A 23,230-nucleotide genomic window follows, 5' to 3' on the forward strand; every position below is an offset into this window, starting at 1 on the left:
TATCAGCCGTGGCAGCTGCTGGGCACGCACAATGCCACAGAGACAGTTGCTGCTGCCGCCGCCGCTGCTGCTGCAGCCGCTGCCACGGTCACCGCCACAGCCACCGCCGTACCCGCCACCATGCCTGCCGCCATATTAGCCAATCTCAGCGCCACTGCTGCTGCCACCTCTGCTGCCGCTTATCAATACCTGGGCCAACATTACAAATATTATAGTCAGTCGTTCAGTTTCTATGCTGCCTCGAGTGTCATATTAATGCTCTGCTATCTGACCACCACATCTACGGCCGCTGCCACAAACTCGGAATCGGGTGCCATAGATAAGCATCCTATGTAAGTTCCCAGGCAGCAGAGAGACACAAGTATTTTCATTTTTTGTTTTCCACCGCACACCACTACACAAGGCACACATACACTCACACACACAGACTATACACTCCACTCTCTCCAAATCTCTCTGTATGTCGCGATCCATCTGTATCTCTATCTGTATTTATCTGTCTCTCTATCTTTGTCTCTGTGTATCGCCTGTACCAACTTTAATTGTATATTACACACGAATTCTCTATTTATTTTCTTTTGAAATTCTTTCAGTCATGGCATCGATTGGTCGAAGTAAGTTTTTGCACCCAAAAGACAAAAAGTATTTGAGGCACACTGCAAGCTTTTAATTTTTTTTTTTTTTTTTTTTTTTTTGTTCAATTTTTTGGTTTTGAAATTGTCTTTGAAATTGTTTGGTTTATCGCATAGAAATTCAATTTCAAGTTCGTCCTTACATACTGCATGCATTTATAAATTCTGCTCTAACAAATTGCATTTCACAAGTTTCTAATCTTTGGTTTCGTCTAATAATCCCCAATTGAGTTCACAACTTTGTGTTCGCCTCTACTAATATGCCGAATTAAAACTCTCCAGAAACTAACACAGAAGTAAACTACACACAGAATTGTACATAGCCATCAAACTATGATATTGCGCAAAAAAAATAAACTTACTAAAACATTTGAAATTACTTTAAAATGCGTCAATAGAGCCAATGCTTTGACATCTGTTGCTATATCTGCCATACATTTTACATTCTCCACAGATTCGACGAGTCCAGTTCGGATAAGGAAATTTTAGATTTATTACTGGAGAAGAAGCGCTATGATAAGCGACTACTGCCGCCTGTAAATGGTAAGAAACTTAAACAGAGGCTAGCTATTTGTTAAAACTTTAAAAATTCAATTTGCCTGAAAGTGTTAGAGGAGGCAACATTATAACAAACAACAGCAACAGCAAAAAAGAAAAAAATAAAAACGACAAATACAGCCATTATAAGAGCAGCAATGTACTTCCCCCCTTTTTTCGTCTTCGGCCATTACGAGACGTTTTCAGTGTTTCCTTACAAATGGCAGTTGAGACAACAAAGCGTTTAACGTCAACGCATGGCCACTATAAAATCAATTAAAGTTAATGGCTGTCCGCACCAGCAAGAACTGCCATTAAGTAAGAGCTGCTTTATGAAGCTGCAAAGTCAACAACGAAAATATAATGTAATTAATTTTCAAGTATCGATTGCAATAATGTGTTGAACTACATTTCCAACTTTTTCTTGGAGACCACATACCTAAGAAAAAATACAGTAATAAATAAGAAAATTGTTTTCAGGTCCTTCTCTCAAACGAAAACCCATGCACTAACGAAACTAATTTCAAATAAATTACACAATAAATGTAAAAGCTGCAAAAGCGAGGTTGAGTTTTCTAGTCATGTTACTGTTTGGGTTTCCTTTCGATGCGCTGGACCGATGAAAAATCAATCATAAAACTCAAAGTTGTATACATTTTAAAGCTTATACATCAGGAAAACCTTTGCTGATTGCAATTAGTTTTCTAAATTTTTTCAATTACATTTGTATCAGCTTAAAATTAATATTTTCATCGGTTTTTTTAAAGGAACAATTAAATCATCTCTATATTATTTAAAGTACATTGTTTTGAGCTAAAAATATTATAAACGCATGGATTTTTATAAGAGAAATTTAATATCGATAAAATTCGAAAATTGAAATGACTTTAAAATGTACTACGTTTATTTATTAAAAATTAACTTTCAAATTAGTGTTAGAGCAGGTATAATCCCAGAAAACGTACGGATCATAAAAGAATTAGATTATAAAACTACAAACGAATTGAAATAATTGAGTTGATAAAATACAACAAAATTAATATTAAGATAGAGTCTTTTTATCGTTTTCTTAATAGGCAGCTTATTTTGTTGCATATTTAATTATAATATTCCGGAATTTATTTGATAGCCATTTAAATTATTACAGTCAGCTAAGCTATTTGTTTAGACCACTTCTATTGCATTTTACAGATGAAGACTTTTGCTGTGGTTTACAATCGCCCGATATGGCTAAAAATCAAAATGTGCGGAGACCACACAATCGCGGTTGGTTATACATTGAAAAACTACAAGAAATTGAATTTCACATTTTTCTGCCCATAGTATATACATATGTATAATTGTTGTTAGTTATAGACATTTGTTTTTTCCCCCTTTTTTGAATTATCTTCGTTTTGTCTACGCTGTGTTTGAATATTCATTTCTGAATTTCTTAATTTCGTTGGTATTCTTTTCAATTATCCTTTCAATATTTCTTTGATTCGATTGGAAAGTTTGATGATCTAAATCATTTTTCGTCTCAACAGGCACCCTTACGGTCAACGTGAACGTGTTGCTTCTGAGCTTAGCATCGCCAGATGAGAGCAGTTTGGTAAATTAACTTTAAAATTCAACTTGCATTCTAATTGCTTACTAATCGGTATGCTTTGGTTTTTCAGAAATACGAGGTGGAGTTCCTGTTGAACCAACAGTGGAACGATCCACGGCTGCAGTACGGCAATAAGTCGCATTACGATTTCTTAAACGCTCTGCACCATCACGACAGCATCTGGACGCCGGATACTTATTTTATTATGCATGGTGATTTCAAGGATCCCATCATACCAATGCATTTCGCTTTAAGAATTTTTCGGAACGGGACCATTACGTACGCAATGAGGTGTGTATGGCGGCAAAGGTCCGACCCAACCATCCGTCGGTCGGCAACGGCGGCGTCGTGGATGATTTGAATATGAATGAATTTATATGCGTAGCGCCCTCCATTTGTACACCCGATTCTCTCATTCTTTCTATTTGCGCACGAGCCGAAGCTAAGCTGCTATAATGGCGCCAAAAATGCAAATGTAACACAAGTTCAAGCAATTCATTAGGGCAGCGGCTGGAGGAGCACACGGACTTGTCGTTGTTGTTGTTGTTTTTTGGGCGCTGAACAGAATTCTTAAATATTAATAAGGCAGCACTACTCGCGCACCAAATAAAAATAAAAAAATAAAAAGCAAAAGCAAAAACTATATCTGTATGTTCGCTGGCTGGCAAACACAAAAAAAATACCAGGCACTAGTAATGAAAAATAGCACGAGGCGAAAGTAATACAAGAATGTATGCAAATATTTGCTCAAGGTATACTACATATACTTGTATGCACATAGTACTATATACTGCTATATGCTCAGCCCAGTCGAGTTCAGCTCAGCTCAGCTCAGCTCTGGCTCACCAGCTCGTCAGCTCGCGTATGTTGTTTGTTCTAGCCGCTGCTCAGAGCAGCAGAAAATTCATGCCAGGCAACAATATGGCAGCTGCATTGTTGGCAGCATGTCCACAATGTCATATCCCAATGTGCCTTTTCCCCAGTTGGCTCTGCTTGTCTACTTGTCTGTATGTTTCTCTTTTTTAATTCAAGAGAACTTTTCCAATTGACTGCATAGCGCAAAAGTGTCGTCCAGCAATTAAAATAAGTTGTCGTTGCTTTTGCGTTCCCTTTTCTGCTTTCTGCTGTTTGTATGGCCAACGGCGACAATTGTCAGCAGCAACTAACTTGGCCCCAGTTTTGTCCAACAACAAAAATGTTAAATGTTAGAATATGTAAGATAAAATATGAAATGATGCAGAGCATGTTATTAAGTGGAAATATAGTGTACTATATGTTTCTAAATTGGCGTAGCAATTGAAAAATTATTGTTTTTCCTTCAATTAGAAGTCAATTAGAGGCTCGAACTTGGCTCGATTAATGTTGAAATTATGTAGATTTGATTTTTGACTCATAATTCTAGACTAACAATAAAAAGCAAATCTATCATAATGTTAGCTACGAGAACCGAATCAATATGGTTATGTCTCTCTGAGCTCAAAAACGAAACAAGTTTGGGAACCAGAAGTCACTTTTATGTGTTCTGGATATGATTGTTAAACAATCATGAATTCTTTTCAATGCATTCCTTACCATTTCCCAAATAAACATTGTGGCAAGATACAATTTATTGTTGAATAAATAGGGAGTTGTTAGCTTCTAATTTGGAAAACCTAAGGGGGTTATTGCATTAACTTTTGAAAGCCATTAGCGTTCTGTTCTAAATAATTTTAGAGGCCCTTCATGTGAAGTTTTTAACAAAAATAAATACCATAACAAACGAACTATAATTATTGAGAATCTTAAGTTGCATATGAAAAGAACGACCCAATCAAACACTCATAACATTTTAGAAAATTTCGTTTGCGTGGTGACACGATCATTCAGTCAGAAGAGTCCTTAAGATTTCAAATGCTAAATTCTATTTGCGTTTATTAACTGAATTAACTAAATATTCCAATAAATAGGATTACATTAAAAAGGCGTTGTTAATGTTCTCCTAGATATTACAACTTATTTAAAATCCAATTCTTTTGCTAATATGTGCAATACTTTTTGCCTATTTGCAGACGACACTTGATATTATCCTGTCAAGGCAGTCTACACATTTTTCCATTCGATGATCCAAAGTGCTCGTTTTCAATGGAAAGCAGTAAGTATTAAGAATCACAAAATAATTAAAGAAAGTCGAAATCGACAAGAAGTAGTGTCTACGTAGAATGGCAAAATGTGTAAATAATACGAAAAGTATGCTTAAGTGTTGAATTGGATGACGGGGCAAGAAATTGGAAAAGGACCCACTGCTGTTCCTGATGATGATGATGATGACAATGCTGATGATGGAGATGATGGAGATGATGGAGATGAAGATGTTTATGGAACGAGAATGACAACCAAAGGGGCGCGTCTGTGTCGACAGGCACTCGAGGGAAATCGTTGTGTCGCTGATTATGAGAGTGTATGACTATGTGCGTTGTGTGTGTGCGTGTGTGTGTGTGTGTGTCGGCACAACAATGAAAGTTGGCTGAATGAAAGCTGACAAAGTGACTAACAAGGCTGACTGACTGCCTTGTTTCATGTTTGCCAGCTAGGCTTTTGTCTTTGGCATTGTTTTCGAAAGTCGTTTCCGGCCCGTCTCAGCACGGTGCAAAATGGCGAACGTCATGTTTATTAACCCGGCCAACAACAGACAGCGCGGCAACAGAACGTGCACAACATCGTAAATTACTTTACGAGGAGGTAAAGCTGCCGCTTGATGACGTCGTTGAGATTTTCATCTATGACGCCAAAGCTGACGTTCGAGTGTTTGCCGTTTTCCGTTTTCCGTTTGCTGCTTGTCAGGGCTTGTTTGTCAAATATGATTTAATTTACTTTCTCCAAAGCCTTTTGCACGTATTTACAATGTAATCTCGAACAAATATGGCATGCTGACAGATCAGGCCATATACCATATATACTCGAACAGTGTCTTCTACCCATTCCCTTCATTAACTCTAATATAATTAATTAACGACAAGAATTGACTTATGTGGTGCGCACGGATAGGATTGGCAGGGGCTCAAGTGATTTATGGGTGTCTCTGAGCTTGCCGCGGCAAAGTCACGAGCCTTGATGTGCTGATAAAGTAGGTTAAGTAGCAGGATTGGGAGAACGTGCGTGTTGAATTTCAGTCAAATAATCAGGCTATTACGAGGGAATTGGTATATTGAAGCAAGCAAGGAAATACGAAGAATTTACCAATTGCACGAACTGGAATTAGAATTGAAAATTAAAGCGGGCACCTAAACTTGGAGATTGTTGCCTTCATCTTTCTTGATGTACAATTTGTGAAGGCTTATCAGAATTTTATTCCCAACCTTAGTGGAGTGTCCTTACTAATTGAATAACCAATGATTTTACAGAGTTTAATATCGATTTGATAGATATTATTGGAACAAACTCTTTGAAACATTCATTCTTAAAAGCAGTGTTAATGATAACGATGATTGAACTATTTCCGAATCTTTTGAGTGCCGGCTAAGAGTGAAGTGTGATTATCCTATTTCTAGGCTCTGCAGAACAGCCATCATGCGTTTAAAGGAGGCGATTAGGAAACATTAAATTCTTTTTGTTCAGTTCAGTGATTTTGGACAGACTTGACGAAATGCGGCGGAAGCTCTACATATAGTATATACTTACTTCCACATATTTCTTCCCATTGACAGTCCATATTTGTCGATTTAATATACGAGTATAATTAGTATATAGTGTAATAAGCTAACATTATAGAACGTATTTCTCTCATAAGTCAATTAACTTAACTTCCGACAGTATCCTACGAGGAGGCGCAAATCAAATATGTTTGGAAAAATGACGAGGACACTCTTCGAAAAAGTCCCTCACTGACCACATTGAACGCCTATTTGATTAAAAATCAAACAACGGCCTGTGATCAAAACAGCTGGAGAGGTGAGTCATAATCTATGCATTCATATATTCAGCTATATTAATATATACAAGTATATCTACTTATATGCCCATTGAATTTGCTTTCGTTTTTGAATTAATCAAATTAGCAAAGTTAAAATGCAGCTCTATATGCATTCTTTAAGTATGAACATTATTTAGGCTTGGCTTTTAAGTATGTACTTAAATTTTATTTTCCTTGCAGTAGCTAGAGATTATGAGCTATTTGTAGTCGCTGGCTAATGCTTGCAACAATCCTTTAGTACCCATAACCATATTCGTACACTCAAGTATATACAATACCTCTATCTAATGGTCTAAAATTTGTCTTTTATGCCAACCTGTGCTCCCAAACGACACGCTACGACAACAACCAACAACTTGGCAATTCCCTCGATTTTGTGTACACTCGTAAATGCCCAATAGGGAACTACAGCTGTCTTAGGGTCGATTTAATCTTTACCAGAGATCGTGCATTCTATTTCACCACCGTTTTTATACCTGGCATTATATTGGTGACGTCATCCTTTATTACATTCTGGCTAGAATGGAATGCCGTGCCAGCTAGATCTATGATAGGTAACAACACCAAAACAACAACAGCAACAGCTAATAATCTCTCTCTCTCTATATAAGTAAACCAAATCCCGCTCTGTTTCACCAAAACAAAAAAAAAAGAATACAAAAAAAATACTACAACAATTACAACAACATCAGCAAAAAACCAAACAGCTTCAAACAATAAACCATACTATAATACTTTACAAAAATATTTAATCCACGACACCTAAATCAATTGATATGCCATTGAAATTGATATTTTTCGCCTATGTAGCATTTGGCTTAATTTTTGATTGATTGCTCTAGATTTGTAAATCTTATGTTTTTGACTGTACTACCATTTCATTTTGGCCAAGTAGCTTGCATTGTTTCCCATACGAAACGCAATGCCTGACAACCTAAATATTTTATTACAAGCAACAAGAAATCAAAAATATACCACACTGCCTATCGAAAGAACCTTAGTCGTTTAAAGAGTTTAAATTTTACATAATTTCGTTTTTATCGTACCTCGCTAAGGTTTGCTGCATGGGTTCATATCTTATGCCACAAATAAAGAACCAGCCCACCAATGAAAACCTCCCATCCACCGAGTCGTCAAATACCCCCGAATACCACCACTTTAGTCCACTTATTTTTATATTTCCCGTTTTTTTTTTTCTTTATTGACTTCTCTGCTAATTACAGTCCCGTCAGAACATCTGAAATAGGTTTTGTATAGTCTATAGCTATAGGCGCTAGGATATACTACAATACTTATATATTTATATTCATGTGTCATCTGTCCAAACAATGTGCCGCGTCCCCATGTTTAGATTTATAGAGCTCTTGTATCTGAAATTTGCTTAACCTGTGGCCAAAATTCGATTTTGGCTCTGTACTTTAAGGTAATTACAGTTGCCTACAGGTCGAGTTGACATTTACCCGTGATCGTGCGTATTATTTCACAACCGTTTTCATACCTGGCATTATATTGGTGACCTCCTCGTTTATCACATTCTGGCTGGAATGGAACGCAGTGCCAGCCAGAGTTATGATCGGTACGTAAAAGTAACAAAGAAACAAATACAAAACAACAACAAAAATTAAGAAATATAAAAACAATCAACAATATTTTGGACAGAATGCAAATAACATTATATCTTTACGAAACATATCGCAGTCTTCCAAATACTACAATTCTCAAAACATAGCTATTAGTTTAAGGTAGCGAGCTCCAAGGCTCAAAGTCTTACCCAGCACGGTTAGCCAAAATCAAAATATATTTCTAAATAGGCCAAATTCTAAGCTATCCATTTATAAAAACGATCCAGCATAATCAAACAAAATAGTTACTTAGATACAGCTCAGGACTTTAGTCATCGACATATATATCTTCTCATTAACAGTACAGCTAGATGCTAGTTCTACTATAAATGAATAAAATACATACCACTTAACCCTTTTCATTTAAATTGTTCAATATTACTGCCAATATATACTTAGCTTCATTTAATCCCATCTCTGTAGCCTCTTTGCACTTTTTAAATACCTAAGCTCTATTCAGACTTTGCATTGCATGACTTTTCTTAAACCTTACTTTAACTTTAGATAAACACACATCTCTTTTACTTCCGCTTTCTCGTATTAACTTACAATATTTAACTAAGTCTAGCTTAATGACTAGACGACGTACATAACATGTTTTTATTATATATTTATCGATGTAACTGAGGTACAAAGTGACAAAATTCCATATTCCAGAGGGCTATGTTTTTTGTTAGTTGCATCGAACATATTTATTTTAATAGTTGATTAATTATTTAAAGATGATTATTTTTTTAAAAAACCCCTCCTAAACATGACACTGAAAAGTTAACCCAAAAAATATGATATTCTTAGCTTCAATTGTGTTTCAATTCATCTCAACAACCACTTGCCATAAATTAGAAATTAGAAATATTTGAGAATTCTGTTAGACATACTTTCAGTTTTGAAAATATTACAAAACATAGAAGTAAGAATACAAAAAAATAAATGTATTAAATTCTTGATACCAAAATGGAACTTGAAATATTATTTATTGGCGAGTTTATCGTTCATTTCAAATTTTAATACTTTTCTTTGCGATTTTCAAACACGAAAAGTAGAAGAAAGAAGCTATATAATAAAATATTAACTATATTGTAAATTTATGGCTTCTTTCAGACGAATTTAAAAAAGAAAAAAACATAATATTTTTAAACAACAGGGACGATTATTGATAAACAAAAGCAACTTCTGTGATTTAGTATGTATTTGAACTCTCTAGATTTCTGTGGGGTTAGGAGGAACTTGCTAAGAATTCGTCAACCCCTTCTGCACAACCACAAATACAATTTAGCACACCTACATAAAAGGGTGGGGTGGGGGATTGCAGAAGTAAGTAATGCAATTATTATGTGCTGTCGCCAGCCAGGACTTGAGAGCTGAGCTGAGCTGAGCCGAATACAAAAAGGAAATGGAGGAAAGGAAACGAAACGAAAACCGAGCGACAAGCGAATGTCAACCGAAACATCAAACGTCACCATCACATTCACAGGCTCTGTCAAGGAAGGACGAGACCTGGACATGCCTCTGGCCTAGTATTTGCTTTTGGTTATGTTACATTTTGGGCTGGCAATGGCGATGGCGATGGCGATGTCGTTGGTGATGATGACGTTGACTTGATGCTGTCGGTTTTGGTCGGGCTCTGAGCATGGCCCAATGCATATCATACATGATGATTTATGCATAAGGCATATGGACAACGTGTACTTAGTAAATAGCACACGACATGTTGAGCCATACGTTGTGCGAAATGCAAACGCTACCTGTAAGTGGAGAGGCAGCAAGAGAGAAGTGGGGATGTGGTTGCTTAGGAATTTTTGAAGACCTATTCAGGCATGCCAAGAGCTTAGCTGTGACTTTAAGTTGCGGCAGAAATCGCAGGAAAATTGCCGACATGTCTACACGTTTCACTGCACTTAAGACAATTAACGCGCTCGGCAGAGCAGCGAAATGGCGACAGCATTAGGAACAAATCCAATTTATCAGCGGCAGCTGCCATTGTCAATTTGCAGGCAGCCTCGGCATGCAAATGCAAACTCAATCAAATGGCATGTCATGGGAAAAGCCGTTAAATAAATAAAGAACTAAAGCATCGCCATTTTGCTGTGCAATAGAAAGTGGCCGACTGCACAATCCTTTGATTTTCCTCAGCACCACACTGGGGAACATCATCGCCTGGGTCCTTGTCGCTCTGTCATGTCGAAATGTGCAACGCACACCAAACGCACATCTTCTTGCCTCATTTGTGCTGCTTAGGGGGAAGTGCGAGTGGCTGTGGGAGCTTAGGATCTCCATGCCATTCCATTTCCATATCAATGTTAAGTGCAACGTTGAGATTTTGGGTTGTTTGGCGAGCCAAATTGAAAATCGATAAGAACAGGGTATATAGCACTTATAGAAGGAGCAGTAGAAGCAGCATGGAAAGGGAGGGGTTGGGGTTGGGGTTGGTTGCTGTTGCTCATAGAATGCTGCTAAATTAGTTAAATTTGTTGCCGCAATCAGCTTGCGAATTGTTGACGGCTCTAATTGGGCAACCAAGATTGATTATCTTCAGCTGAAAATTGCATTTGTTGACCGGATGCGAACGAAATAATGAACATTAATGGAACGAATTAGAAATGAATTGCTTTCGCATGTGAGAGCAGCACGGAAGTGTTCAGAGTTTGAGTTTGAGTGTAAATTGAATGTTTTCTTGGACAACACTAAACTAATCAATCAAACGAAATCTAAAAATCTAGCTGCTGTTTATCAATTCATTTGTGCAAAGACAGGTGTTCCATTAAAATATAAAATCAGTATAACCAAGAATAGATTTTGATTACAAACCAAATGTTTGTTGGCAAAGCTCTTGACTTATCAATCGCAGGATATCGAATTGTCTAGCTTTCATAAATTTATTTAAATTATTTATGTTTATAAATTTATTGCATTAAAATATAAAATCAGTATAAAAATGAATACATTTTGATTACAAACCGAACCTTTGCTGGCATAACTCTCAACTAATCAAGCGCAGATTATATATTTTTTTAGCTATCACTATGATATGAAAATTATATTAAAAAGAATGAATTAAGAAGTTAATCAACTCTGTTATACTTGTACAATCAAAGCTATGGCACATACATAACAAATTTGAATATGTGCATTATTTTTAGGATAAGACTTAAATTAAAAGTATTCTGATTGCATAAAAGTCAAAAGAGATTTGTGATTTGATTAGAAGTCGAATATTTGGTTGGACATTTCATTGCCTTATAAGGGACAAAACTCCCATAGAAAATAAAAAAGAAAAGCTTTTCGAATGTAGAAGGAACATATTGAAAGCTAATACTTGGTTTTAATAGCCAATCGAATCTTAAAACATCTTAGACAAATTTTAAAAGCTGTGATATCTAAATACAAAACCACCAAATACTTTGTTGGGATGGCTCAAAGGATGACTTTAATTCAAATATGTATATATAATTCATAGCCTTAGCCATACGAATAGCTAGATGAAGATATCTTATACGTCAACTTAAAAGTTGTATAAACGAATAAAAGACAATACATTGGGAAAAGCATTCATTTGAAATACGATTGTTTATTTGAAGAGAACTATTTTAATTGTTATTTTCTTTTTCTATGAGTGTGCATTACCTCTGTCTTTGTTATACTTGTATTAAAGCGTTGTTCGCCTTTTAACTAACAATTTCTATCGTCACTCCTAGAACATTAATTTAAGTTTAATGCAAATAATTTCTAGAATTTTGTATTGCACTTCACAGCTGAGACCATTTTAGCCCAAAGAGTTTAAAAAGCTGACAATGAAAAACTTCAATTACAACTTTTGTACATATACCAAAAACTAATTACAAACTAAAACACAACTTAAATAAACTGAATGCCAAACCCAAAAAAAAACACACACACAGTTAACCCATTTAACCCATTTAACCCGATCTCTCCATTTAACATACCATTCACCATTTACCGTCCCAGTTATCCAGTATGCAATGCTGTATATGCTGTATAATTAAGTGTCAAGGCGCTAATGCAACTTTCTCTTTCACCAACCAAGGCGTGACAACAATGTTGAATTTCTTCACTACCTCGAACGGTTTCCGCAGCACGTTGCCCGTCGTCTCCAATCTGACGGCCATGAATGTGTGGGACGGTGTCTGCATGTGCTTCATATATGCCTCGCTTCTGGAGTTCGTATGCGTCAATTATGTGGGCCGAAAGCGTCCGCTGCACAATGTGGTCTATCGTCCCGGTGAAAATCCCGTAACACAGGTAAATGAATTGCATAACAATATTAAGTGTGAAGCGCATTGCGAAATAAGAATTGAGAAATATGGCGCCATCATTGTTATACATTCAATATATGCGTGCTGGCTGCCAAGTGTCAAATGGCAAGTGTCAAGTGGCAAGTGCCGAAAACCAAGGGCCCGACTGCCTGATTTATTATGCATTTCAAGCAATTAAATATGAATTTTACATAAACCGTACAGCCAACCAAACGACCAACAAACACAACACACACCCAAACACTCTCTGCATTGTTTATGTTTTTTGATTTCGTCTTTTGTTTCAATTATTTAAATATGTTGTTGTACACGAAAAGACAATGTGAGCAAGTCATACAATAAAAATTCATATCGAAACTCCAGTCGAAAATCAGAACAATTACAAACAGTCCAATTACTTTCATTGTGCTGCGTCTCTTACTATCTATGTATCTCTATCTCTTTCTCCTTTACTCTAAATCTATCTGTCTGTAATGCTACTCCCCTTACCATCTCCCCAGTATTGTCTGTTTCCATCTAGTTTATATTTTTCCGACATTTTCCGTTCAACCACAAACATTTTATGTTATTTGTAATAGAGGGTTTCCCTCCTCCCCCACCCCCTCCACCAAAAATACGCCCACAAAATGCTCGACCTAATACTCACTACATGTTAATTCCCAAGTGAACTGCCCCTAGCATTTTCTATATCTATATAAATGTAAAACTTGTGTGTCCTGCTATATTTGAATTTAAAAAAAATTTGTTTTTTTTTTCTGATTTAATTTACATTTTGTTTTGAAAGCGAGCCAAAAAAAAGGAATTATTATAAAAATTGTGCACTGCTCAGTTGTTTTATTTTTTGGTTTATAAACAAGCAAAAATGTTTGCATTTTAATTGACAAAATGACAAAATGAATTTAATATTGACGCTGAAAACCACTGAAAAGCAACACCTCAAACACCGAATGTGTGTTGTTTGTTTTTGTGTTTTTTTTTTATCATTTCCAACGTCCTATGTCCTGATTTACATTTTATTATAAATGTTGTATTATACAAGAACGAAAAGAGAAGCAAATTGAATTTTCCTTTCTTAATTAGTACACTAATATATGCTGTTAGTATTTAATTGAAGCATTTGAAGTGACATGGGTAGGTATGTGCTTAATTTGTTTTCGTTTTTCTGATCGAAATATATAAGTATGTATGTATGTATGTATAACAAATAGTATTTTGTTTTTGTATAGGTCTCTCCCGACTACTACTGATTGGTTTGAGTGCATGTTCAGATTGTAATTAATGTCGAATGCCATGAGTACCTCAAAAAGGGAATATTAACCAAACATGTGTCTATGCAAGTGGCATGCAGCGTTAAATGGGAAAGCAGAAGCTGAAGCCTGAACCTTTATATTATATTAATAAATAGCATATACATATATTGGTTAGAGAGCCAACTGACTGTTCCCATTCTGCGTACTTCACGTCACTTTATACATTAACCCTGCCAGTTACACAACTTGCCATTTTATTTTCCAATTTTTGTTTGTGTTCCTTTCTTTGATTGAGAGCCATTGAAAAGTGTTTACAGAAACAACAAATTTCCAAGCAGAGTGCGTAATGCAAAGAAAATCGAACATTGTTCCCAATTTTTGTGATAATCGAGAACTGTTTTCAAAAATTTAATTTCTTACAACAATACTTAGCTACTAAGTGCGCATAAGTACAAATCGAATCAAAAGCAATCAAAACCAAACCCAAGAAACCACAAAAAAAAAACAAAAAAAAACAATCAATTAATACCAAAAACAAAAAATACCAAAAACTTAAAGTGTGTTTTGAGTATGAACATTATTTTGTGTACATTTTTGCAGCGTCTTCCAGCGGTACTAAGCAGGATCGGAGTAATTCTTGCAAGTCCTTTGGTAAGCTATCAACCACTCATGCACCCCCCCCAAAACAAAAACAAAAACAAACAATTAACAACAGCAACTACAACAACTACTACTAATACTACTACAGCCAATTAAATAGCAGCAAATAAAAGCTAACAACTACAAACACAACACGCTAACCCAGTCCCGCCCCAGCCCCAGCCCCAGCCCCCGACCAAGACCCCGACCTCGCCCTCGCCTTAGCCTTCGTCACCCTCTGATACAGCAAATAAAAGATCTGAGAGAAACAAGACAACTGTTCAAATGGCATGTGAATTTCGCTTTTAAAACTGCATTGAGAATAACTTTTTTGGTTTTGATTTTGTTAACAACATTATTTCATTTGATTATGATCTGAACTAACTACTAATCAAATCAAATCAAATCGAATCAATTCAATTCAAGTTAAATAACAGTAGACGCACGCTTTCAGTGTATATTTAATTTCATATTTAATAATATTTCTTTCGATTGATTGTCAAACGACTAGTTTCATTTGTTTGTTTACCATTTTGCCTTCTTTGTTATTAATCTTAATATTATTGTACCATTACGAGTTCGTAATGCAATTAAACACCCAGCCCGAAAAAACGTTTAAAAATTAAATGAAAACATCCATAACAACAACAAATAACAACAACTGCAGCCGCAGCCGCAGCATCAGCAGCAGGAGCTACAAAAAAATATGCATAATTGAAATGCGCATTTTGAAATGCAATCAATTGTATTTTTTATTAACTACACACAACAATAAATGCAACAACAAACGAACATACAATTGAAAATATTATGAATTGCGTTGAAAACCAAATACAAAAAAAATACAAGTAATAAAAAGAAAAACACACTTTAAGGTCACTTACAATTGGGAAAAATGTTACGTGTTTCTCTCTCTCTCTCTCTAATGATAGCAAAAAAACAAAAAAAATGTGGAACCCATTTTGTTTCGTTTTGATTTACCAATATACTACCAATAACAATAAATCAAATTTTATTACTATACTTAACATGAACATTTTATTTTATTTTTCAAATAGCAATTTCTGCCTTAATGCCTAGCAAGCAAAATAAATTCATAATTTACCTTCTTTTTTTAGTTCAGTATAATTTTATATGTACTTTTTATTTTCATAACAACTCACACGCCCACTTAGAGCTGCGCCATTTACAGCGATAACTAACAATGCTTTGGTTTGGTTTATAAAAAAAAAAAACTATATACTGTACTCGCATATATATAGAAAATGTGTCTAAAATATTTTATGATTTTTTTTAGTGCTAACCAAAATGTAGCTTAGTTTAGTTTTTTGCATTGCCATTTGCTTGAAAGCTTTTTGCTTAGGTGCCTTGCGTATGAGTAATGATTTATAGATAATGTTGATATAGCATACTCGTATAGTGCGCATCGTGCCATGGCTTTTATTGGAGTGTTTGTGTTCGATATGTCCCATACAGGGAGGCAAATGCTTCTATGTACTCATATAGTAGATATATATTTAATTACTGGCGCATAAAATGAATATAAAAAAAAAGTTCGAAATTGCAGCTACAAATTGCTGCCGAGTTCAAGCCTGTTGCGGAATGAGAAACTGATCAAATATACTACCTAACCTATAATTTATTATTATAGTTAAGCATTAAGGCCTTATAGTAATACAATTAACAAACATTTGCCATCTTTTGAATGGTAATAAAGCAGCAAACATTGAGAGTAAAAGAGGGTATATGTTGAAATTTGAGATTTTGCTCCCGAATATAAACAATTCCATATCGGTGTATACTCTCACAAACAATAAATCAATCAACATAATTAATTGAAACAACCTTTTTGAGTTGGGCAGATCATTTTATGTAGTTATGATTAATAATTGCTGACCATTGAGCACTTTGTTTCAAATATGTGCCGGCTTTATTAGTCTTGTTTTAGAAAATACAGCCAAGCTATAATAAAATCAGCGTTTATGTATTTTAAGCATTCCTAGCCATACCGTTTTTTATTTTTTTATTGTGTATCTAATGTGTTAGGGAGAAGAGATTGTACGACATATGTAGTATGTACTAGAACAGATATTAGTTCTCTTTTCATTTCTGGACAAGAAGCTAATGATCTTATTAAATTCGCATTTAGTTTAGCATTTCACAGAATACTTATAAACTAGTCGATTAAGCTATTAAACTAAGTAGTTAAGGAAACAAAAAAGATAGTATAGCTCTCAACATTTTTTGGTTTGCAACTGCTTACCCATTACTTGACAAATGAATGTACTTAAGCAGAAATTATCAATTCAGCTAATGCTCTACGAGTATATAGTGGAATAGAGAAAATACTAAAAGCAGCCATCAATCTACTAAAAGCCTCAATCCAATCAACTGCGCGTACCTAACTAACCAAGCGTAGAGTACTTAAACTCTTCATAACTCAATACTCCTTTCAACGTTATCTATACGTGCGCATCATGTATATGTATATGCATACAAGTATGTCTGTGTAAACCATCATTCTCGTTTCCAATCACCACCAACCAAAACCGAATGAAGCACGAAACTAAAGTACACACACATACATACTCACATCCATATAGGAAATAATCGAACGAGAATTTCATGCTGCTTTGTACTCCGAAAAGGCAAGCGCCGGCGCTAGCCCAACCCTGGCCACCCCGCTCTCTGGGGTCACAGCCGCATCCACAGCGACGCCCAGCACTCCGCGGCTCATCAGCGACGAGCAGGGAGGGATGCGTTGGCAGGAAGCGCATGGCGGCATCATTGGGGCAGCAGTGCAAAATTTGCGGGCTCGTTCAATTAAACGCAAAAGTGCCGCCGCGGCGGCCACTGTGGCAACAACAATCTCCAAGCCAAGTGCCGAGCATGTCTATGCGGAGCCTGCAGAATTGATGCCAAGTGCCACCACGGCCACGCGTGTCAAATTCAAGGATGAACAACAACAGCAGCAGCAGCAGCAGCAACAAGAGGAAAGGCCAGCGCCAGAGCAGGAGGCAGAGGCAGGAGCGGGAGCGGGAGTAGAAGCGGAGGGGCAGCTCGGACTGCGTCGTTCGGTGGCCACCAGCACGCCAGCTTTGGTTCTGCGCATTGAGCGCGAACAACTGAAGCAGGATATGGAAATGAGTGAAGGACATTTGTTGCAATTGCCATCGAAGCCGCCCCGCAAGAAATCATCGCGCTCCAATTCGCCGGCAAGTGTTTATGGTGAGTGCGAAGCAATGGAGCACCTACAAGGACAACAGACGATAAAACCTCCAGAAGCAGCTACGAAGTTCGAGGCAATGGAAAGCGTAAGTGATGCCAATGCCCGCAAGTTCCTGCAACCGATTGACTAACCCAAGCTGTTTATTGTTGTTGCCGTTGCCTGCGACTAATAACTAACCATAACAATTCCAAATGCAAAAGAAAACTTTACCAACGTCTCAAGCAACAACCCGCCATGAAAGCAGCGTGCACGAAATTTCTGTTCCCCATTTGGTTTACGCCGCAGCCAAACGATTTTCGTTCCCCAAACTTTATCGCTTGCGGTTCTTTTGATTGCAATTTGCCACAGCAAACTTTTCTCTCGCACAAAGCCAACCTACTTACAATTGAACTTTAAATGAAAGACCAACAATGGGTAATAGAGACTGCATTACGAAGAAGACTGCCAAAGAGGCCTATTGTAGGGCAAATGCTTTTCCTTTTTTGTTTGCCACAAAGCAGCTGGGAGAGTAATGGCCTCAATGGCAGAGGCACTTAAAAGCTCCAACATGGTTTTTCTCAAAGCTCAAAATTCGAAAATCATTTTCCGACATTGATCGGTTCTTATACTCTAGGTATAGAGTATAAAAGTACAAGAGTATATTGGGTTTGCGGGAAGTTAAAAATGTAACAGATCCCGCGAAGTGTATTTATTCTTAATCAGCACAAGAAGACGATTTGATCTAGCCCTGTCTGTCTGTCCGTACGAACAACTTATATCAGAGATTAGCTCTTATAGAGACAAGAAACTTGTGAATTTAAGAATTTTCCTCGTTCCCCCCACTTAGCGACTTTCCATAACTCCCATAAGTCTTGGAAGTTTTCAATCAAATTTGGCAAATACCTCCAGTTTATGATTATGTGGGATGTAAGGATTTTTCATTTAGGAACGAAGTTATAGCCATAAATGTTATCTCTCCCCATGCTCTGCCCATAGCTGTTGCTGTAGTTGCTGCTTTGACTCAACTCTATACTGCGCACATGCTTACACACAGACACGCATAGACATACTATAGGTACAGAGTATTCCGAGGTACCCGACTTTAGCTTTTCCACTTGTTGGAAAATTAAGTTGGGTTTTATTTGCTGACAAAAGCAAATAAACAAATAAAAGTGGAACCGTGTAAATTTGTTTTGTTTCAGTTGGCAAACACATTTGTTGTTTCTGAATTTCAGGGCGTACTCAAATTTAATTCTTACATCTAATTATAATAATGGACAATACTTTAAAGAAACTGGACTGTTCTGTAAGCGCATAGTAGGTTCGACTCAATTGTCCTAGGAGTTCTATTTTAAATAAATGAAGTATTTAAATATTTAAGGTATTATCGCCCAGAGTGGTTAATTTTTATTACGCAGTTTTTAGAATGGGATATATACTTGTATATGTAATAATTCTAAAATGCCATAAATTTCAGGACACTCATTCCTAAAGAATTAATAACCAGAACGAATTTTGGCGATCCTTATATATATGTATTTTGTGCTTAAATTTAAGAGCAAATATTATTGAAGCGATGCCAAATCAGAGTTTAGGCGTCAATAAGGCTTTTGGAGCGCACATGTAACCAACAACATAACTGCCGTGATGGATGTTGACTCCCCTCTGAATGGGAAATGTTGCTGAGATGCAGCAATCTACATACTTTTATGTAAACAACTTCCAACGACATTCAGAAACAACAACAGCAGCAGTAGCATTAACAACGAGAAGTAAGGTGCCTGGAAAATGTTTGCCGCAATTAACATGTAAATTAAAAATGGCGCACGCCTGGCGCCCGAGGCAAAGAGACCGGAGGATGCAGGACCGAGTACCGACAGGCAGCACAGTCACATAATTATTCATGAGTGCCAAAGTGGAAAATACAGTAATGAGCCGCGTGTTGCCGCGACAACAACAACGGCAATATGAAATACAAACAAATGAGCGGCTGAATGATGACTGACCATGTTCGAATGCCCAAAGGATGCGCAGGATTTAAAGAAAGTTTAAGCGTGTTGCAGTACGAACTTATCGCGTATGTTTTAATCTTTAGAGAAAATGAACAGTTGTAGGGTTAAGGTAGTATCCCAAATGTTGGTTAAAAATACTTAAGCATCAGCTAAAACAGCCAAAAGCTATACCCAGGGGGTCGATTGGGGGTGCGAAACGAAAATAAACCACACACTCTTATCTGCGAGAGAACAAATTAGGTCAGCTGAATAATGCAGTCGAGCGCATTGTGCAGTTATTTTGCCAGGTATTTTGCTGGCTACTTAAACATGCACACACACACACACACAAAGACACACACATACACATGCAACTTACTCACGTGCACCTGTATGTGTGTAGCAAATGGCCGCTGGCTAAGCGCAAACAAAAGACAAGTCGGAACACCGCCCTTCGCCTGTCCACGTGCGGCGGCAGATACCGAAAGAAAGACAGAGAATATGTTCTGGTCTTTCTATTTGCTAGCCCCATTTATAATCATGTTCCTGGAGTTTCCGTGCATCCGTGCGCTGCAATTGCAATAAATTGTAGCATACTTTTGGGCGCACAGTTACCTTTGAAACAGACACCTATGAACCATTTGGCTATTTATTAAATTTTCAGTTGATTATGCGCACAGTAAAGTGAAGTATATTAATGGTAGTTGCACGCTGCATAATGTGCGTTTAATTAGTCTGTGTATTATGATACAATTAGCTGCAAAGCAACCCAGTATCCCACCTACTCTTTTGCACCTTCCATTCGTAATCTCATTTTCATATCAAATAGAAAAGTGTCGTCCGTATGTGTGTGTGCAATTTATGTTTATTTTTGTGCTTTTCCAACCACAAACCACGACCTAAGCTACGTTCTTGAATAGCCCGTGGAAATTAAATAACATTTTTAGACGCTGGCTTTTCGTCACATTTACTGCAAGAGGGAAATTGTTTTAAGTGCATGCAATTCAAACAAAAAAGAATTCTAAATAATGTGCCAAGAGTTTTAAGTATTGTAATATTCTTATAAAGAATAGATTCAATTCGAGTTCAAATCGCGTCTCAAATTGTCTTTCATAGGCAGTCTTATATGAGCTCAAATATTTGTTGTATTATATTATATTTTAAATACTACGTAGCTTTCTTTAAAAATTATTAAAGTGTTAAGCAAATTTAATTGCGGAACAAAAACATGTTCCATTAGTTGAAATGCAAAACAATTATTAATACATGAAATACAAAACCACTATACACTATTAATCGTTCTGTTCAGTTTATGTTTGTTACTTTTATTATACCATAAAGTTGTATTTAAATTAATGTTACCAACAAGTTCTATGCTCCTTTTTGTGCTGTTCACCTGGCTTCCAACCACATTCAACAAACTCAGAACATTTTGTAAGCATCTGTAACCATTAAAATTCCATAAACTAACACACACAGCAAAATTCTCATGCCATTATTCTCACTTCAGTCAGTCAAAAAGCTATACAAACTGCCAAAGCTAAATAACTATACAAAACATATTTTTTAAATAAAAAATAATCATACAAAAAGACATTGAACGTGCGAGAAGAGGAGTTGAAAAAAATTAAATAGTAAAACAATTAAATTTTATTAGTTTTGCATTGTTTATCGTATAAACCAATACATGCACAATTAAATCTAAATAATCCTACCAATTTCTCTTAAATGCTGCCCAAATATTTATGAACATAATAAAAATAATGCGTTGCATTTTGTATGTGTGGCACAGCCCGTAAGTATATTGCTGATACTGTGCTCATTTGTGGCAATTTATTTTTATAAACAATTCTGCACACATGTACATACATTTCGTTGTAGTTTAATGTTTAACAAAAGTGCAAGAATGCTAAAAGTTATACATGTAATGTGCGTGTTTAAAAAGTATTTGGCAACGCTTTTCCATCAAAAATGTAGCTGAGATTATTTTATTTGTATTACAATATTTCACAAATGTATTTCATATATGTACAACATTTAACAATAATTTACAACTATAATAAAAATGATGTTTTTCTATTTTTTACATATTTTTAAATGATCAATGCTTTTTGCTGTGTTTTTTACGAAATGCAAACAAATGCTACCAAATGCAACCAAACTGCAACTGCAAAACATTTTCGTTTCAACTCGTTATAAATCGTTGCGTTTTTGTTGTCCAACCAATACCAATGAGTGTGTGTGTAAATACCTTTATTTACATTTTAAAAAAATACGAAAACAACTAACTAAACCAAACCAAACCAATAAAAACCAATTTCTGAATATTTAATTTTTTAATTCAATCAAATTTCTCAAACTAACAACAACAACATACTATGTTCCAATTTGAAAAAATTAACAAAACAAGTTTTTTAAATTTACCGCCATCTATCAGGGCGAGAAGCGACGCGATGCCGGCGGTCCCAACGAGATTGTGGCCTGCACCACTTGTGGTGGCAGCAACAGCCCCTGCACTCACTCGGCGAACAATGGCTGCGCTACAGAGGTGAGTATGATAAGTTCTCCGGTTTTTCCAATTCACATTACTAATTACAATTCAAATACACTCCCACAGACTTGCTTCGTACAGATGCGAAAAAAGGAGCCACCACATCCCATACGCGTGGCCAAGACCATCGATGTTATTGCAAGAATTACATTTCCAACTGCTTATGCCATATTTCTGATATTCTTCTTTGTACACTATAAAGGGTTTTCGTAAAACTAAGCATCATGAAAAGTATATCATAACAAATTCGCGCGTTCAAGTGCTATGCTAGTGCAAATAAAATGTAGTCGCGCACCCAAAATATTGTTTATATGGAACATTTTCCTAAGTTAGGCCTTGCAAAGTCATTTAATTTTAACGTAACAAAGGGAAACACAAAGTAATTTAATAACAATTAACAACTTACAATTATAAAATTAAATCTTAAACCAGTATGGCAAACAAGTGATAAAACGCAAAACGTCAAAAACTTAGTTTAAAAAAACAATGAGTTGTTATCGCAAAAACACAAATGAGAAAAACAAACAAGCGTTTAACATAAGTTGTTATTATGTACGAGTATTTAAACATTATTAAATTTAAATGTATTGCAATTCAAAACTAACAACAAAAAACAAAAATACGAAACAATTTCGACTGCCTTTTTTAAAAAAATAAGCAAACAGTAATTGAAACCAAACAAAACCAAAAATTTAACTTAATGCACGAGATGCATTAATAAATAATAACAAACAAAGCAAATTGTAATATAATTATCTACAATTAAGTCGGTCATACGAACATACTACTTATATGCTGAAAGTACCAATCCCGAATACATGCATGTACATACAAGTATGTACAAGTATTAGCAAACAAACGATCTAAACAAAAGTCCTACTCTAAACTCATCATGAAATGCAAACCAAACAGCTTTAACGCTTCATCTAGTACTATGCGTAGTCGAAATGGAAACAAAAGATTCAAGCGATACCAAAGTAACAAAATAT

At 36.0% G+C, this 23,230-nt stretch overlaps 1 protein-coding gene across 8 annotated transcripts; it reads left to right on the forward strand.

Moving 5' to 3' along the window:
- The first annotated feature begins 128 nt into the window (after nucleotides 1–128).
- Nucleotides 129–22,860, forward strand: LOC115634139 (gamma-aminobutyric acid receptor subunit alpha-3-like). Of its 8 annotated transcripts, XM_030531707.1 has the most exons (15): nucleotides 129–332; nucleotides 594–614; nucleotides 1,087–1,175; nucleotides 2,361–2,435; nucleotides 2,696–2,760; nucleotides 2,828–3,048; nucleotides 4,806–4,888; nucleotides 6,547–6,684; nucleotides 7,108–7,260; nucleotides 8,130–8,282; nucleotides 12,374–12,588; nucleotides 14,453–14,503; nucleotides 17,140–17,805; nucleotides 22,128–22,238; nucleotides 22,308–22,860. In XM_030531707.1, the coding sequence occupies exons 1-15, from the start codon at nucleotides 256–258 to the stop codon at nucleotides 22,452–22,454; spliced, it is 2,265 nt and encodes a 754-aa protein (XP_030387567.1). In that variant the 5' UTR covers nucleotides 129–255; the 3' UTR covers nucleotides 22,455–22,860. The 8 variants fall into 8 exon arrangements, with proteins under 8 accessions (XP_030387567.1, XP_030387568.1, XP_030387569.1 ...); XM_030531708.1 differs by lacking the exon at nucleotides 594–614; XM_030531709.1 differs by lacking the exon at nucleotides 14,453–14,503 and having other exon boundaries at nucleotides 22,308–22,859.
- The last annotated feature ends 370 nt before the right edge of the window (nucleotides 22,861–23,230 follow it).

Source organism: Scaptodrosophila lebanonensis, unplaced genomic scaffold (assembly GCF_003285725.1).
Source record: "Scaptodrosophila lebanonensis strain 11010-0011.00,11010-0021.00 unplaced genomic scaffold, SlebRS2 tig00000001-arrow-pilon, whole genome shotgun sequence".
Taxonomy (NCBI): Eukaryota; Metazoa; Arthropoda; class Insecta; order Diptera; family Drosophilidae; genus Scaptodrosophila; species Scaptodrosophila lebanonensis.

Bases quoted from the DNA above. Each gene is read 5' to 3' on its own strand.
- LOC115634139 (XM_030531707.1), top strand. From the start codon at position 256: ATGCTCTGCTATCTGACCACCACATCTACGGCCGCTGCCACAAACTCG. The intron at 2,436-2,695 runs GTTGGTTATACA...TCGTCTCAACAG, and splicing joins GCGGAGACCACACAATCGCG to GCACCCTTACGGTCAACGTG. The intron at 6,685-7,107 runs GTGAGTCATAAT...AATGCCCAATAG, and splicing joins TGATCAAAACAGCTGGAGAG to GGAACTACAGCTGTCTTAGG.